Genomic DNA, 18,501 nt, shown 5'->3' on the forward strand with positions numbered 1-18,501 from the left:
ATGCACAGTGCATGGGCATATACTTTCTGTGCTTTTAATGCATAATAATTATGTGGTTTTAATGTGACGGGGGATGGCTGCACTCTGTAACTGGTACCTGCTGCTTCCATAAATAACCGAGTGGGGCTGGAACACGGGCGTTTCTCCACCTGTTAGTATCAGGTAAAGAGGGAAAAAAAACTCAGACAAACTGGATGTCTGCAACACGGAAGTCAAGAAGCAGTGAGATCGGACTCGACACAGGAGAGCCTGGAATATTTATTTATTTATTTATTTATTTATTTGTTTATTTATTACAGGCTCCAGGAATTGAGCTCTAATCCGGACACTGCACTTCAGGTGATTGCAGCTGAACGTAGACGCGTCACAGCCTCTACATCCAGGGTCAAAAGGCACTGAGTTTCCAAAGATGTTTTTACTGCTGAACATTTAAATCGCAGGAACGTGTGGAAATGTCGTCGGAAGGTAAGATGGAAAATGAGCTGAGCAGCGGCGAGGTGAACCGCGCGCTCACGGAGTTCGTGTTGTTCGTGGCGCGGTGCGTGCTGCTGCTCTACCCGGTGTACGTGTGCGGCGCGTTCGGCCTGAGCGTCAGCTGGCTGCTGCTCGCGGTGCTGCTGTGGGGAATGTGGGAGAAGAACCGGCGGCGCAAGGGCGAACGCGTGGACGCCGCCATCGACTTCGTGGAGAACGAGTCTCACGTGATCAAGCACGAGATGCTGAAGGCGCTCAACTCGCCCACCTGGGTGGGTAAAACAAGGGGGCGTGGTGAGGGCTTGTACTATGGGGTGGCTAGGTTAAACCCAATGACTTTCTTTGGGCTGGCAATCTAGGGTGGTGCAAAACACAGCTATAGAAAAATGTCTCTTCCTGTATATTTGTATGGCATGGGACGTAACAGGTACAAATCATGGGTAGCATACTGTAACATCTTATGAAGTATGTTAGAGTTCCGAAATCCATAAGAGTAGCTAATATCGAACTGAAGAAATCCAGTGCCAAATAATGACCATCATAAACCTAAAAGAGTTTGACCAGCATTTGCTCAGCTGTTGGTTTGTTGTGGCCAGGGAATAGTTGGGTTCTGTGTCAGTGAGGTAAACTTGCTTGTTCCTTCAAGACACTGACAATCCTTGCCAATGGTGTCAATGATGAAATTAAGTTTTCCAGATATGTTGAAGTGGGCGTTCTGTTATTATTCAAACTAACCAGATCACAGTTAGGTTTACCAAGTCAATTAATTTTGCATCATATGACCTCAAAACTGCTACTACTACTACTACTACTACTACTACTACTACTACTACTAAAAATAATAGTAATGTCTGACTGCCAGCTATTAGCTAGGTAAAAACAAGTTGCTTGAAAGCTATGTGATTTATCGTCTGCTGCTCATTATCATGATAGTATCGTCCTTTGCAATACCGATATCACTGCAATAACTAAATGCTTAATGGCTATGAGCGCCTTGTGCAATCTCCGGTCCTGTGCAAGAGAGTTAACTCTCTTTTGATTGATCACACCATTCTATATGTGCTTTCACTCTGTAGCATTTAGTCCATTTGAATCTAATCTTGGTGTCATTAATTCCTCAGTGCAGTTCATTAAGGCAGGTGTAAACACAGCAATCACATAATCGCATGTGGGAGACTAGAGCAACCAGTTCAAGGCCTTCTAACCTGCAGTAGGCCGCAGTCTCGGTCACAAATCATTTCTACCTTCTTGTCCTTGCTGTGTATTTTGGGTTGTGGGCAGCAATCATTTTTCTTCTAATCTGACCCACAAATTCCAACAGGAATGCAGGATAGGATTCTCAAAGTGCCTTGAACAAATTGCCTAGTTCCTTGTTTAATCATTTAATTAGTACCAGATCGATGCTACCTCCATACTTTTTTCTCCATTCTTTTTCACTGGTTTCTACACACATTCACCAAAGGTTTGTTTACCTATTAACACTATTTTTGACCAATGATACAAAGAGTTATACGAGTACATTTTCAGCCACATCACCTCATACACACCCTTCAGCAAATGTATTATGCTTTTAAGGTTGTTTTTTTTTTTTTAATCACGTAAATATATGTGAGAGAAAATTGTGCAATGTTAAAACCAAATCAAATCGCACACAAATCAAATTTCACCTTTCTGTTGCATGTTGCACATCAAAATTGCAATATGCCTGGACATGTTCAAACCCAGTTAACTGTTTTAAGTTAGCAGGAAAGTTCCTGTGCATTGTTTTTAAGAACATTTTATTTGTTTTGTGGCTGTCCTTATAACCCTTGTAGCATTTCCTTCCTGCAACACTGATACAACCTTTGTAGTTCTAACAGCATCCCTGCACAAATGTTGTGTATATATATATATATATATATATATATATATATATATATATATATATATATATATATATACTGACAATGTTTAATATTTTCTATTTTATAATGGAACAGGCATATCCAGACTGTAAGTAGATCAGAGGGTTTAAGATTGAATTGTACACACCAACACCATGAGATATTCTGGGAAGATGGCAGTCATAAAATCAGGATACCTTTTAAAGTCCCAGAATATCTCATGGTGTTGGTGTGTACAATCCAATCTTAAACCCTCTGATCTACTTACAGTCTGGATATGCCTGCTCCATTATAAAATAGAAAATATTAAACATTGTCAGTATTTATGACTCATTATGCTGTAGTGTAGATGCTGATAACTTTGATGTCATGCTAGAATCCATACCATGACCAATGACAGCTGAGATAAACTGGTGTTCGTCTTCCGAAATGACATTTGTTCATGTTCATTTTGAGAGATCTTGAAAGCGTATGGTGTTTTGTTTTGGGTAAATCTTATATTGTGAGAGGTTTGATGACTGAACAACGATCCAGGACATCTCACATTTTCAACATTGGTTAGAATCATATAAATCGAACCATTTTAGCACACATTTTTTCAGAATATTGTGACGTTATTTCATAACCCTAACTAGTCGAATACATTCGTGAACATTTTGGCAATGTTTTCTGTTAGCTGGATATATGATTTATCTGTATCGTGCATGGAGCTCTGAAGTGGATTTCCTGCTTCAGTTCATGATACGATTTAAAAGGCATGATGAAGTGGTGGAGTGTGTAATATTTTTTTTCCATACCAACTTGCTTTAGTGTGGTGTGGTTTTGGATTTAGGGCATTGTGTCATTCCACTATTGTGTGTTTGCAGGGGTGTGGTCTTTGTTGCGTTGCCTGGGAACCTCACAGGCAAAGCAGGTTTCATTTCTAAGCTCCACCTCTGCCTTTTGGTGTTTTTTATGCCATGTACACGGTGCAGCCGTGTGTATGTGTGTATGTGTGTATGTGTGTATGTGTGTATGTGTGTATGTGTGTATGTGTGTGTCGAAAAAATAAAAACGGGTGCTTGTCCGAGGACAAAATGTGAAATATGTTCTCTACAGTGATATTCCACCTCTAGAGCTGTTCAGAACATTGTGCTTCAAATGCATTGAATGTGTATTTTAGGAGGAGCACTGCTTGATTTTGGAAATCTTTAGCAGTGAGTCATACATGGCAACTATCATAATGGTACCGTTGGAACGTAATTGTGTTTAATACAAACCAGAAAGAAGGTGTGATTGACAAGAACATAGAAGCCCAGTGTTATTATGAGCAATAGTCTTCAGTAATTTTCCATAGATAGTAACTATATTTGAGATACCACACCTGAACGCTGTGTGGTTCTGCTTTTGTGAGAACACCTGCATACATTAATAGTGTTAAAGAAGTTAATGGAATTTGTTCCTCTTGTGTTATTCTGCTTTATGCACACATGTAATCCTTTACTAAATAGTTTTAAATCATTGAGGTGATTTTCTGGCCTTTAATTTTTCTTCAAAGTAAAATTTTTCTATAATGGCTAAAATTACTAAGTGGTTTTTTTTTTTTTTTTTTTTTTTTTTTTTTTTTTTTTTTTTTTTTTTTCTCTTTTCATCTTGGCAATTTATGCCCATCATTGTGATAATACTGAGAAAATGTCACTGTTTAGTTTGACAGTTTTTTTTATGTATCACTCCCGAATACCTGCTGCCCATTGGCTACAGAAGACGTTATTCTGCACACGTTAAATATTAACAACAGCATTTTCTTCTTTCTGTATGTTCGTACTGTATTTGTATACAAGTTCTATTTGATGCCTCCAGAAGTAGTTTATTTTGAACTTTGTTGTCACAGTGTTGTGTATTGCACTTAATGTAGTCTTGTGTACTGTTCTGTGTTGCACCATGGTCCTGGAGAAATGACATTTCGTTCCAGTGTATACAAACTATATAGAGGAATGACAATACAAACCCACTTGATTTGACTTATGGTGCATAACTAATAGGTTCAGGTCATCTCCATATGATAATCTTATTCTATATCTTTTCTCATCTAATGCTACTGTATTCAATTGTTAATGTGCATATCTAAATACAATACACCCTGCATACAGTATTATTCTTAAAGTACTAGTTTGCATAAATGGGGGTTTTGAGATTTTCTGCCCTACTTCTGTAATTGATTGGACAAAACATATTAGTTGCTTAGTTATTGTTCTGCAGGGGGTTTATTGTAATGTACATTATTGCACTATTGAATGTTGTCACCAGGGATTAAGGTTAAATTGAAAGGTTGGGGTGGAGTGTGTAGTTTCAGGTAGATCTCATAACATGTATAGAAAAAAATTGTTATGAAATAAAATGAAAAATATCACACCAGCCCAGTGTTTGTGATATCAGATTACACTGTGGATTAACCAGATCAACAAGTCAATATAACAGCTAACTCACCAGCACTGTTAAAATCAACTTGAGATTTTGAGCATGCTCTCAGTATTCACTCACTCAGCTCACTTCAGATTACACTACGGACAATAAAACTGAATGATATTAGTTAAAGATGAAACATGTTTGTCTTTTTTCCCTTTAAACTATGATTGGACTTTATAGTTTCTGTCATGCAGTGACCACAAATTTGGTTCCTGCGGTCCTTCATGCCTCAAATTATTTCAAAGCAGAAAATTTGAATTTTTACCCTCTCAAAGTTACTCAGGGTGTCAGAACTTGTGGATCATTTTGCCTAACGTCAACCCATCGTCACTTCGAACAAGATGCGGTCCAGTTTGACACACTGGTACCTCTTGAGGTTTTTTTTTGTTTTCCTCTTTGTCATTTCAGGGCTTGCTTATTAAGGATCTGGATTTCTGACAATTATCTATTGTTAAAAGCAGTATAGAAATAAAATGGACTTCTGCTGGAGATGCAAGGCAATTAGTTTAATGTAAACTTCAAATTACATTTGCCTGTTGTTTCTACCATTTTTCTTGCATGCAGTTGTCAGTAAAATGATGGAAAGTATATCGAATAGGACTTTGAGGACTTTGCTGTTGTATGTAATTGTGTTCTATGACTGACAAAGTATAAAACACATAACCTACATTCATGGCTTATTAATGTCTTGGGCCACCACAAGCCAATAGCTTCAGCGTGCATTAATGCAGATGCTACACGCCTATGGAATGTCTCTGGAAAAGATTCTGATGTTTAGATGGTGGTGGTAGTGGTGGAGGGGGTGGAGAGTGCTGTCTAACACATCGTTTTGTATTGCTTTACAATGATGCTTCCCTCTGAGGGAACAAGTAGACCCAAACCATGCCAGCAAAATGTGCCACACAGCACAACAGAGCCACTGGGATTTCCTTTAATGTGTCCTTTAATCTGTAAAACTGTTATTTGTGTGTGATAAATCTTTCTCATATTTTTTCCAACTATTTGTCTTTCCTCTCAATAGATTCAATTTAATGAAGTTGAGAAGGCTGCCTGGATCAACAAGGTAAGAAAGAAAGATTGAATCCTGTCTCAGATGTTGTATGTAATACCTGACATTACCATTCTCTTTAATGTCTACTGACTGATAAGGACATCATATTAACAGTTTATATAATATACAATGTGTTATTCTCCAACAAATGTGATGTCAATAAGAGCAAGGCAACGTAGGTCTTTGCATGCTTCATAAAATTTGCTTGACTCAGGCAGTAAGTCTTGCAAAAATATCCTTCAAGCGGAATGACTAACAGGAGTGTTTTATTGTGTCATTGTCAAAGTGTGTCATGGTTTTTTTTTTTTTTTTTTTTACTGTACCATGTCATAGGATGTACTACATTCAAATGGGTTCTTGTCCTTGAGCTGTGTAGCAATAAAACTTATTGCTTATTGTGGAATGTCAAGGACAAGTACATTTTCACAAGCAATGTGGCCTGGAAAAATGTCGGTAGCTACAAATGATCATTGGGTGTAAAGTTCTCAAATAAGGCTGGCCATCTTTTCTGTTATAAGATTCTCCATAATTGGTATGATGTCTCATTTTACTAAGCCACAAAAAGAAGAAGAAAATTGGGTAGTATATATTTAACAAAACTGGCCTTTGCTCTAATGATGTTCTATACAGTATTTTAAGAATTTGAAAGATTTCTGCTGTGACACTTGCAGGAAAAATATTTGCAATTATGAGATTTTTCGGGCATGACTGTGCTGCCACGATCTCAAGACAGTGTCTTCTGAATTTTACCAGATTCTTCATCAAGCCTGGCCATTCTTTGGCGTCTACATGGACAAGCTCCTGAAGGAGAACATCCAGCCTACCATTAGGCAATCCAGCCCTCACCTCAAAACCTTCACCTTCACCAAGGTCCACTTTGGCCAGAAGGTGAGGAGAACTGCTCTAACAGACACAGCATACATTACTGTACACTTAATGATGCATAGAGGTTCTTGATCACCCTTCGACATTGGTGGACTTCTTGCTCCTTTCCCTGGACTTCTTGCTCCCATTAATAAATCTTAAGCAATCCTAAGTTGATAAAGTAATATGAACATCTGGCTGGTGGTGTTTCAGGCTCCAATAATTACAGGCGTACAAGCGTACACACAAGAAGCAGACATGAGGGAAGTCATCCTAGACTTCAACATTGCGTAAGTTCTGTATACAATGTGAATACATGTATCAGGAAAAAAAGGATCATATAGAATCATTTTTAGTTTCTATCTAATCTTTCTGTGATTTTAGTTCTGTCCTTCAATAAGGTCATTGCAGACACAACTTTTCAACATTAAACATTTCCTAAATGGATTTTAAATAACATTGCAACCCTACAGTTCTCCCAGGTAAATCTGTGTTGGTGGATTTGGTTCATCTCACTATCACTGATTAAATATTTCATGAATATTTCTTAGTTACATGGGGGATATTGACATCGCCGCAGATATAAAGCCACGCATCTCAGCAGGAATTAAAGAACTGCAGGTTGGCCCTGATTGCCTTTTTTTGTCAGTGTACCATAACGATGGTTTTCATTTTGGAATAAGAATTTTGTGGTGCTGTTTTAGTTTGTGTGTGTTTTACTTGTTTGCGCATTTACTACGTTTGTTTAGTAGCGTTTTACAAGTCCTAATCTGAGAGAGAGTTGTAGGGGTTGACCGAATTGTATCATGTGTAGGACTGGTATATGAAATTTGGTTGTAAAGGGCATTCTTGAAATGTTAAAACATTAATACATACTTTTAACATTTCAGTTTTTTGAATATTTTTTAAATACACAGAAAATACAAGAAAAAAATCTGAAGATTTTAGTAGTTAATCATGATGGATATTCTAGATATTGTAGATTTTCAGGCTAATATTTAATGGAAATCATTAATTTAGTCTTCGCACAAAAAGCTTTGCACAAATATGCAGTGATACAGTTTGACCACTCCTTTACCTGTAATTGAAACTCTTTTCTCGTTCAGCTTCAGGGGATGCTCCGAGTGATTCTTAGCCCCTTGATTGGCCAATCCCCACTTGTGGGTGGGGTCACGATGTTTTTCATCCGTCGACCTGTGGGTAACATTTTTGTTATACATAATACAATATAAATTTATATTTATCCTATTGATGAAATAAACATTACTGCAAAAATTATTGATTGATCATTAATTTCAATTCCCAGAATTTGCACTTGAATTGGACTGGCATGACCAATCTCCTGGATGGTCCAGGACTACGGTATGCACTATTTGATTTAGCTTTATATTAAAACTGTGCATGTTCTCCTCGTGTCCCTATTCCTTCAATAGTATGTGTTAGTAAGTGGATTGGCTATGCTAAATTACCCCTAGGTATGAATGAGTGTGTGAATGTGTATGCAAGGTGCCATGCGATGCACTGACGTCCCATCCAGGGTGTTTTAACACCTCATGCCAGCATTCTCAGGTTAGACTCTGGATCCACCATGACCCTGAGTAGGAAAAGGTCTTGTATGTAGTTTAGTTTTAGTTATTAATAATCTTTGTTTGGGTTTTTTTGCTTGTTTGTTTGCTTGTTTTACACCTAATGAAATTCACACACTTCTCTGCAGACCCTTTTCCGAGACGGCCATCATGGACATCATCGCATCCATGATGGTCCTACCGAATCGTCTATGTTTCCCATTAATAGACCAAGTCAAGGTGGATGAAATGAGATTCCCTCTGCCTCGAGTGAGTGCAATCATTGTGTCAGTTAAATTTCAACTGGTAGTAAGTGGAACATTCTGTAAGAAGATTTGAACTATCGTGGATCAGACTGGATCAGATTTTCATAAGTGACATAAACTGCATTAAGATAACACAATATTGGTGACTGCTGTAACCCGTTGGGATGTTTTTGGACGTTCTCTAGGGTGTGGTACGTGTCCATGTGCTGGAGGCTCAGGATCTGAAGGCCATGGACACAGTAATGATGGGACTAGTAAAGGGCAAGTCTGATCCATATGCAGTCCTTACGGTTGGCAACCAGCGTTTCAAAACGAAGACCATTAAAGAGACCTTGAACCCCAGATGGAATGAGGTGTATGAGGTAACAGCTAATGTTTTGCTTTGCACATAACTACAAAATTTGCGTTCAAGCAGATGTCCAATCAGCATTTTGCATAAATGTTTATATCTTGCAAATTACTCTATATTAAACAAGGTTTTGTAGTTTGATATATTGTAAATGCCTAAACATACAAATTAAGTTTCTTGTATCTTACTTGTTAAGCCTGCCAAAATTTCCTGGCACACTGACAGTAAATTGAGCAACTATCGGGATGAGGGGGTTCCACAGAGCAATATACTAGGCCTTGTTGATTATTTTTGTCCACAGTGATAAATCTGTATTTATTTCTCTTGAGTATAGTTCGTGGTTCATGAGGCTCCTGGCCAAGAGCTCGAAGTGGAGGTCTATGATGAGGACACGGACAAGGATGACTTTATGGGCAGGTGGCTATTTCTGTTTTGTTTCTGTTCTGGAGTCAATCTGAACGTACATTTAAATTAGAAGTCTGAATAACAGGCACTGTGTTAACCTGAGGTAATATTTAATGTGTATTCAATTCACACAGGTTTAATCTGGATTTTGGTGAGGTGAAGAAGGAAAGAGAGATAAAAAAGGTATGTACCGTTGCATGGTTATAAACTAGCTAGATTATTTGGGAATAGACTGCGGAATATCCATACTGATATAAACCTCAATACCATTTGGGAATAAAATATGAAATATTCTATTGATGTAAACAACATCGTTTTGGAATAGAATCTGGAAAATTCTAGTTATGTAAATAAGGAGATTATTTGGGAATAGAATCTGGAATATTATATTTATGTAAACAGGGAGATCATTTAGGGAATATAATCTGGAATATTATATTGATTTAAAAAGCTAGATCATTTTGGGAATAGAGTCTGGAATATTCTCCACAATACTATTTCTTGTTTGATGATACATGAATTTACATTCATCAGACTTTACACTAATGTTGTAATGCTACTAGGACTAACTACATTTTGAACCCTTTGTAATAAAGCAATGAATGTGCTTCAGGATATAAAAAGAAGTGTAGTGTAAGGGTTGTTGCAAAACCATAAACAATAGACATTTTTACATTCCCCATCGTCGTTTACTCTTCTAATTAGTTGTGAATTAGAGGAAAATGTGGCCATTTTTATATAATGAGATAATAAGTAAACAAAGTACAGGAGTGTTAAGAACTATTTGTGGTTACTTCTGGGTTGGGACATAAAGGTTAATCTTAAAAAGCTTAATTGATGAACCCACATAATCTTATGCTAATAATAATTTATAAAAAGGATTGTGTCTAGGATGTAGTGTACATGTCATCTTATAAATCAGTAACATTTATGCATAAGCACATTACTGTATGTTTATATTTGCGCAAAGTTTTTAGAATAAAAGGTATACACATGAGGTCTTGGGTCATACAGAGCTTCACTGTATTCATAGAAAATTAGCTCAAACTAAAATGCCCTGAACCTTAAACATATCATTATTATCAATTACAATTTAATTAAAAATACATTTCAGTGCTGTTCTATATGATTTGATGATCTTGATGAACCTTTACACAATGGCTTCGATTTTACAGTGGTTCCTCCTGCAGGAGATTGAAAAAGGAAAAGTACACATGAAACTGCAATGGTTTTCTTTGCAGACTGATCTGGAGCTACTGAAAGAGGTAACCTGGCATACGTACTGTAGATATTATCAATATCACTTGATTTGTCCACACATTAGGTGTGTGTGAATTGCTTTAGGTTTTTTTTCCCCCGATTTTATTTCTTTTTATCATAAAAGTATTTTTTTTTTAATGATAATATAGCATTGACTCGTGTCTAATTGCTTCTACACATAAAGTCTAGAAATCAGATATTCATGAATCTAAATATGAAACAATGTCCACTGTGACTTGGACGTAGGGTATTCTAGAGGCTATTCTCTGGTTAAGATTTGTACTCTGGAGCCTTATATACTGTTTTCATAAAAGATGTGATAAAAATGGGCCCAACATATACAGGAATACTGTTGGAATTGTTTAAAATATTCTTAAATTGCATCACCTGGAAAATGCTGCAGATTTTTTCATCTGCGCCATTGTCCTTCTTTACTGTTACCCTATTTTTAAAGTACACACTGACCCATATTAGCAGTATAACAGGTACTTACACCAACCTTTAGTCTAAACTTTTGCTACTATTTACCCAGTAACTGCTGATACACATCTGGATCATTCACAATCCGTTTATTTTAGCCCCAAAAGTGAAACCGAAATGATAGAAATACAAGTGCTTTTTGTAATACTTGTTTTTGTATGTGCAAATCAAATCTCATTTGCATGTAATTTCTTCTTTCCTCTCGAAGTGAGTGAATGCAACATACACGAACCACATTACCATTCTTAATTAAATTATTGAAATATGAGACATTACTTGTTTTGATTTTGTTTTTGATTTTGATTTTCTTTAGGCCACTGATGGCTGTGCCTGTGCCATGCTTGCTATATATTTGGACAGTGCCTCTAACCTACCTGTGAGTAAATCAATGGCTCCTTCTTCTTCTTCTTCTTCTTCTTATTATTATTATTATTCGTCTTCTGCCTTGTAGATACTACGGTCAACTGTCTCCATGGTTTCCTTATTTTATACTGTGAAGGAATTTTTTTTTTTTATTTTTTTATTTTTTTTGTATTTTGCACATATAACCATAATCAGGCGGTTGCAATTTGATTCCTCTTGCAACTTCGCTAGATTAAAAGCTTATGGTTTAACATTGACAAATACTATACAATTATTTACATATACAACACTGTTACAGGATACTAAACACAAAACTGACTGATACAGCTTATTCATATACCAGCTTGTCTGCTTTACAAGATTTATGATGTATTAGTATGATTTTTCTGACTGCAAGTTCCTTTAGATTGAGACTTAATCTCACATCAATGTTTTCGCTAATGTTTCCTTCATTGCGTCTGTGTATATATTTAGAAAGACCATAATGAAGTAAGCCAGCTTGAGAAACATGGGAAGCAACCCAAAGAGGCAAGGGTAAGTTGTCATCGGTTTTGATTATAGCTCTGCTTTCACAAACAGGAACATACTTGGACGCATTTGTCATTTTTCTGTCTTTCCTGATACCACACCATCGTTCAATCAGACAACAAAGACGGGAAAGACTAGTGCCTTCGTTCTTTTAGTCACTTGATCAAACAGAAGTATGTTTGTTTTAATATATCAAAGCCTGCATATAAAGTTTGGATTATTTTGTGCTAATGTAAGTGAAAGGACACTTTGTAATATTTCATACAGGCAGCTGCCTACGGTTGGTTTTAGAGATGTTTGCTGAGCATTTTTTCCCCTAAGGGTTAAATGAAACAAATGAACCAGAATTTGCTGTCCATCCAGTTCTCATGCACTCATTTTTCCACTTTATCAAGTGCAGTGCTTCAACTTGCGCCCTGTGTGTCCTGTTGCCTAGATGTTTTGTTGAGACCGAAAAGGAAGAGTTGACAGCCAACACTGCTTAGGGGACTTTAGAACATGTGACCTGTTAAGCAAATCAGTAGACAGGAAAGAAAATTCCCTGTTTAATAACTGCTGGTAAAGGGAAAGTTGAGGGACAAAAATGAGACTGAGCTTCATTTCTGTAGCTGTCTTTCTTGAATTCGCTTACAAATATCAAAACATCTGGCAGCTGGAGTTTCCTGTTAAATTACAGTGATCTTTTCTGCATAGTTATGTTTATTAGCAATTTACAATATATTTTTTTTCAGAAGGACATTACGGCACAGAGATGAATATGAGAACTACTATAAAAGTTCCAACAAATGTTCCTAACCTTTCATTGATTGTTCATTTGAGTTTTATTTATTGCCTTGCATTTCAATAGAAATGTTTTTACAGTTTTGGTTTTGTGATTGCTATGCAGATATTATTTGCATGAGTCAACCAGCACTTCTTTTTGTATTGATTAAGAATGCAGATGCATGGGCTAAAAAGCATTCCAAAGTTGCATGAAGACATGGCATATTTTGTGAACCTTGATGGACGGTTTGGAAACGTTTTGGTTTGTAAATCACTCCTGGGACTTGTTGAACCGGTTTCTATTAGGAACATTTGACCTGACATGCCACATTCTACAGCTACAGCTTGGTTTTGCTTGCACAACTATTGCGATATGCATCATACAAACTGGACATTATTGCAAAATGACAGCTGATGGTTGATATTACGTTGTTTTTGTTTTGGGTTTTTTTGTTTTTTCCTTCTCCATCCATTTTCCTTGTATGGATTAAACATTAATTAATTCCCCCAATATGTGCAAAGGGAGCCTCAAGCATTTATGGGTTTAAGTGTTTTGTTGTGCATTGCAGCTCACAAGGAAGCAACACAACCCCAATTCTTATGTGAAGTTCTCCATAGACCAACAAAGCCAGAAAAGCAAGGTACTATTTGCATTACTACTACTGAGAAACTTCAGCGCCCTCTGCTGGAATATATTAGCACACAGAAACAAATTTTAAAATGAATAGTATTTCCTTTTTTTTTCTCCAAGAAGCTTTCTATAAGCGTAATGCTTTTCCTCCTTTTTGTTAAGTTTCTAACCCTGTCTTTTATTCCTTTTTTTTTTTTGTCTTGTTTTTTTTTTTTTTTTTTTTTTTTAGACTGTGTATGCAACTAGAGATCCTGTTTTTGAGCAGTACTTCACATTCTTTGTGCACAGTGTGGAAAGCCAGGTGCTTAACATTCAGGTATGATAGAATTTGCCATATACAAGTTTCATATTGTTTTGTATTCGAAGTTACAGTACTAAAATGTTCATGTTTAGCCTGGGTGAGATATTATGGATGAGCATACTTTGCAAAGTAACAGTGTAATCAGAAGGTAAAAGGTGGTAAGTAATTTAGAAATGAAATCACAGCTTGCAGTCTGCTATGCACTCGTGTAGCTTAGTGAGGGTTTATGCTGATTGATGCTAATATACAGTGGGATCCAAAATTTTGAGAACAATTGATATTTAGTTCAGTTTCTTAGTATTTGGTACGTCCCTTTGTTGCTTTAATGACAGTGTGCACTCGAGCTGGCATGGACTCCACAAGTTCGTGCAAAACCTTCTTATACATTTTGGATCAAATCTGTCTGAGTGTCATCTGAATGCTTGCTTCACTAGAAGAAATTAGAAATGAAAATAATCTGACCTTTTGTACAAAGCAGTTAACATGGTCAATATCACACATTTGCTTACATTTAAATAGGGACCTGGAAATAGTGCAGAATGCAGAATACTGAACATTTACTTTCTTTGGACATTTTACTTTCCTAATTGGACAAACCAAGTAAATAGAACACTGAAATAGAAAACTGCACTGTCGGAGGGCAGCACGGTAGAAAAGGTTACTGTCTGTGCCAAGTTTCACACGTTCCACGTGGGTTTCCTCCAGGAACGCTGGTTTCCTCCCACCTAACAAAAACATGCTGGTAGGTGGATTGAATATACTCTGAATCCACCAGGTAAAATACTTAAGATGGATGAATGAATGAATTAATTGTCATATTAATGCATTGATAATTAAAACAGACAGGAATAAAGAAATAAGACCTGGCCTTAAGGCTTGATCACATGTGATTTTTTTATTAATATTATTATTATTATTATTATTATTATTATTATTATTATTATTATTATTGTTGTTATTATTAAGCATGAAAAGGAGCAAATGAAAATAAAGAGAGATAGAAACAGTCATATTTGCCTCCCAATAAGTATAAAGTGAATTTGATGATTATTTTACATGCGTCATGATTTCAGGTGATGTTGGCTGAAAAGAAAAGTTCACTGGGCATGCTGACTCTGCCTCTTAACCGGCTTCTCAACGCCTCAGACTTGACTCTGGACCAGCATTTCCAGCTGGAACGTTCCGGCTCCAACGCCCAGCTCAAGATGAAAGCCATCCTCAGGGTGATTCTGTTTGTGTGTTGTAGTCCTGGTATAGCTTTACATTTTTAGTATGAAGGACATCTTGCGCTTGGTTCCTCTATAGTTTAATTAGTGCTTGTTTGTGTACTTTCTTGCTAATGTATATATTTTTTCAGTCATTAATCCTTATTTAATGGTTCCTACAAAGCCTCATTGTCATAATGCAGTCTCTCCGTGTGTTTCCAACATTTTTGCAGCACCAACACACGAATGTTATATATGTGTATGTTTCAGTGTGTCCAGTTTCTTTACTAAGCTCTTTATCATCCCAGATCCTGAAACTGGAGAAGCCCAAGCCCAAAGTTTCAAACCCTTTCAAAGATCCTCAGCTCCAACAACCTCAGCAATCACAGCCAACTCTTGACTCCTTGAAACCTGAAGAAAGAAACCAGGCCACCACGCTGTCTCAGATGCAAGTGCCCATCAGTTCTTCCAGCGGACCCCAGGCTGAGTATATGGCCCGGAGAGGTTCTCTCCTGGTCTCGGAGAACCGTCTGACGGGCTCCACACGAATGCGGCGTTATGACTCGCACAGCCTCCTCTCAGAAAACTCTATTGCTTCTTCACGCTTTGACCTAGCCGAGGGTGTCCCTTACCCAGAGTGAGTTTAATGTACAGTATAACACCGTGTATACAATACGAGTCTGGTGACAGTAACAGAAATATAACAAATGAAGATTGTCACAAGAATGGTTAGGTAACTTTGACTTTTTAGTTAGACATACTTTTTACAGAATTTTAAGATATGGAGCTTATGTATGAATTTTAAGGTATGGAGCTTATGTATGAGTATGTTTTTCTTTGTTTTGAACTTGTAGGGGTAAGATTGTCCTTTAAAAATGCATAATTCAAAATTTCAGGCTACAGTTTTGAGATATAAAAAAAGAAGCCAACCCTAAATACAAATCTCAGTTGCTTTAACCGAAACAAGAACTTGACCTATATCTAGCCATATGCTAACTACTAGTTTCATAAGGTCATAGCCATATGCTAACTGAGTTTTCATAATTATTCAATGAAAAGTGACTGACACAATGCTTCTGGCAATTGTCAAGTCTACAGTAGTTAACACTACGTGAGAGCAATATGGACCTTATCTTATGCTAACTAGTCAGAATGAGCTTTCATGTCTTAGCGTTGTTTCATATTTTGTGGTAAAATATTCTCCTAATATGCTAAACATTGCTTAGTACATTGCTTGGGTATACTGCTAATCCCTTAACACGACTATCATTGTGTGAATGAATTACAGCGCCATCATGAATCACCAGGGCAGCTTTGGCCAGATTCAGATAACTATTCGTTATGCCACGCTGAGGAACAAGCTCACTGTGACTGTCATTAACTGCAGGTGATTTTCTAAACACTGATGAAGCTTCTGCTTCATGGAAAAAAAAAAAAGTAATTAATGGTGTATTAGAAAACATTGGTCACTTTATAAATAAATCATCCTTTAAATTTTCAAGACCTATAACTACTAATCAGTTAATGCTAAGATCATGCAGAATAACCTGCTTAAGTAGCTAGATGTTGTTGCTTTTTTAATGGAAAAAAAACTGCTCAATTCTAAAACCAGGCTATATATAGTTTTTCTAAATTGAAATCTCCTGTATCATTGTTTGCTAGGAACCTGTTCCCCTGTAACGCCAACGGCTCAGACACCTATGTTCGCATTTACTTGCTTCCTGACCAAAAATGGAAAAACCGCATGCGCACAAAAGTGAAGACAAACACAGTGAATCCAAACTTTGATAAGAAGTGAGAATTTGTTCAAATGACCTACACAGGTATTGCAGCACTGGTAATCATTTCTTGTTAACTAAATATACATATGCACAAACTCAGGTTTGAGTTTTCGGTGCCATTGGAGGAAGCAAGGACCCGGAAGTTAGATGTTTCTGTGAAGAACAATCGAATGTTCCATACCAGAGAGCGAAAAGAGATTGGGATGGTAAGAAAGATGCATACATTAAGATAAAATAACTTTTCTTCAGTTAGCTTTGGTCATTAATCAACAAAACTGCCATCTGTCCTCTATCTGCAGGTCTTGATTGATCTAGCCCAGTTGGATATTATAAAAGGTTCCACAGCATGGTTAGTAAAGACAAAACCCTCTCTTTTTGTTGTTGATGTGTAAACATTTTGTGAATCTGGTTCATGAACAAACACACTGCTGGTTTCAAGCTCCTTAGTCTAAATTGTTATGCATTTTTTCCAAACCAGGTATGAGCTCAGTATCCCAGGGCTGAAGAAAGCTATCTAGAGGAATGAAGATCATTGATCAAATTGAACTGACTCCTTCAGAAGTTTCTGAATTTCTACACCTCTGTTTACATTTTTATTACTGAATTTCTCTTGCCTCTCAGGTAGTGGAAAATATGAGAATCTTTATTTTTATTTTAACACTGAAGAACTCTAAAATACAATGCATTTTTGTAATTTTTTTTTTATTATTTTTTACATATTCTTTTTTTTTAATCATCAATTGTGAGTGGAGTTTTAACCTGATGATGGGAAGCAGGCTTTTTTTTTTTTTTTTTTTTTTTTTTTTTTCTTTCTTTCTTTGCACTCCATGCCGAACACCATTTTTTTTTTTTTTATTATTTTTTATTTTATTTTTTTTTTTAAATCATACTCAAAGCACTGGTACTACTTTTGTATCGCTCAGCTTACATAGATTTGTTCTCTGTAAACGTATTTTGGTGTGAATTTACATGCACGCAATAGTTCTGGATTCATGACATTCTCGCTCTCTCTCTCTCTCTCTCTCTCGCTCTCTCTCTTATATTTATATATATATATATATATATATATATATATATATATATATATATAAAATCATGATCTGTTCTTTTCTTTATAGGAAATGTGTTGCACATTTTAATGCATTGTTCATTGGTTATGTGATGTTTACTAGATTGTAAAGAATATGCACCTGTTCCACATTCCAGCTCTTGACAAACCAAAGACAATTAATCAGTAATCCCTCAATAACTGTTGTCTGGAACATGCTGAGCACTATAATGAAGCAAAATGTGCACTCTCAGTGAGGGTCATAAAGATTATGTTTAGGAGAGGCGATATATAGCAAATATATATCAGGGAAATATTAGGACAGCATGGCATGTGAATATGTTTTAAAACAGAAACGTAACTGACATTGATGCATGTTCAGTACTTAAGCGCATATACATATATATCAAAAAGGATATTCTGTAATTTTGTAATCATAGAACATGAATTGACGTAACAAACTAATTAATGGCAAAGTGTTGTTATATTTCTGTTATTTTGCTCAGTATTTTTCTGTATATTTTTTAAACTGTGATTGTGTTGTATAAAACACTGGGAAATGTAAAGAAAGGGGGGGGGGATCTTATGACAACTATTAAATAAACTGTGGCTTTTATTAAAGTTAAATTGAGTGTCAGAAGTTTCTAGATAGGAAAATGTGAAAAGTTGAGTTACAAGTGAATAGTATGACCTATTCAAGCTAACTAAAGAGTGACATTATTCTTAAATGTATATATATTTTATTTATTTATTTTTTTTTAACTAAATTGAAGGTAGAAGTTATATACAATGAATATTCCACTTTCATGCTCTTTGTTTTGTGCATAAACATCATTAATT

At 36.3% G+C, this 18,501-nt stretch overlaps 1 protein-coding gene across 1 annotated transcript; it reads left to right on the forward strand.

The window, feature by feature from the left end:
• Positions 1-109: 109 nt before the first annotated feature.
• Positions 110-18,288, forward strand: esyt3 (extended synaptotagmin-like protein 3). The gene is made up of 23 exons (XM_017469663.3): positions 110-746; positions 5,824-5,865; positions 6,607-6,741; positions 6,931-7,007; positions 7,269-7,338; positions 7,824-7,913; positions 8,024-8,079; positions 8,432-8,552; positions 8,734-8,910; positions 9,232-9,314; positions 9,437-9,485; positions 10,478-10,567; positions 11,356-11,418; positions 11,880-11,939; positions 13,265-13,336; positions 13,556-13,642; positions 14,701-14,850; positions 15,141-15,469; positions 16,121-16,219; positions 16,495-16,626; positions 16,714-16,819; positions 16,913-16,962; positions 17,092-18,288. Exons 1-23 carry the CDS (start codon positions 453-455, stop codon positions 17,129-17,131), a joined length of 2,472 nt encoding a protein of 823 aa, XP_017325152.1. The 5' UTR covers positions 110-452; the 3' UTR covers positions 17,132-18,288.
• Positions 18,289-18,501: the final 213 nt, after the last annotated feature.

The sequence above is a fragment of the Ictalurus punctatus genome, chromosome 6 (assembly GCF_001660625.3).
Source record: "Ictalurus punctatus breed USDA103 chromosome 6, Coco_2.0, whole genome shotgun sequence".
Taxonomy (NCBI): Eukaryota; Metazoa; Chordata; class Actinopteri; order Siluriformes; family Ictaluridae; genus Ictalurus; species Ictalurus punctatus.

Excerpts from the sequence above, each read along its gene's own strand:
- esyt3 (XM_017469663.3), top strand. The coding sequence starts at position 453 with ATGTCGTCGGAAGGTAAGATGGAAAATGAGCTGAGCAGCGGCGAGGTG. Across the intron at positions 8,553-8,733 it reads TGAGATTCCCTCTGCCTCGA|GGTGTGGTACGTGTCCATGT; the intron begins GTGAGTGCAATC and ends GACGTTCTCTAG. Across the intron at positions 16,820-16,912 it reads AGCGAAAAGAGATTGGGATG|GTCTTGATTGATCTAGCCCA; the intron begins GTAAGAAAGATG and ends CTCTATCTGCAG.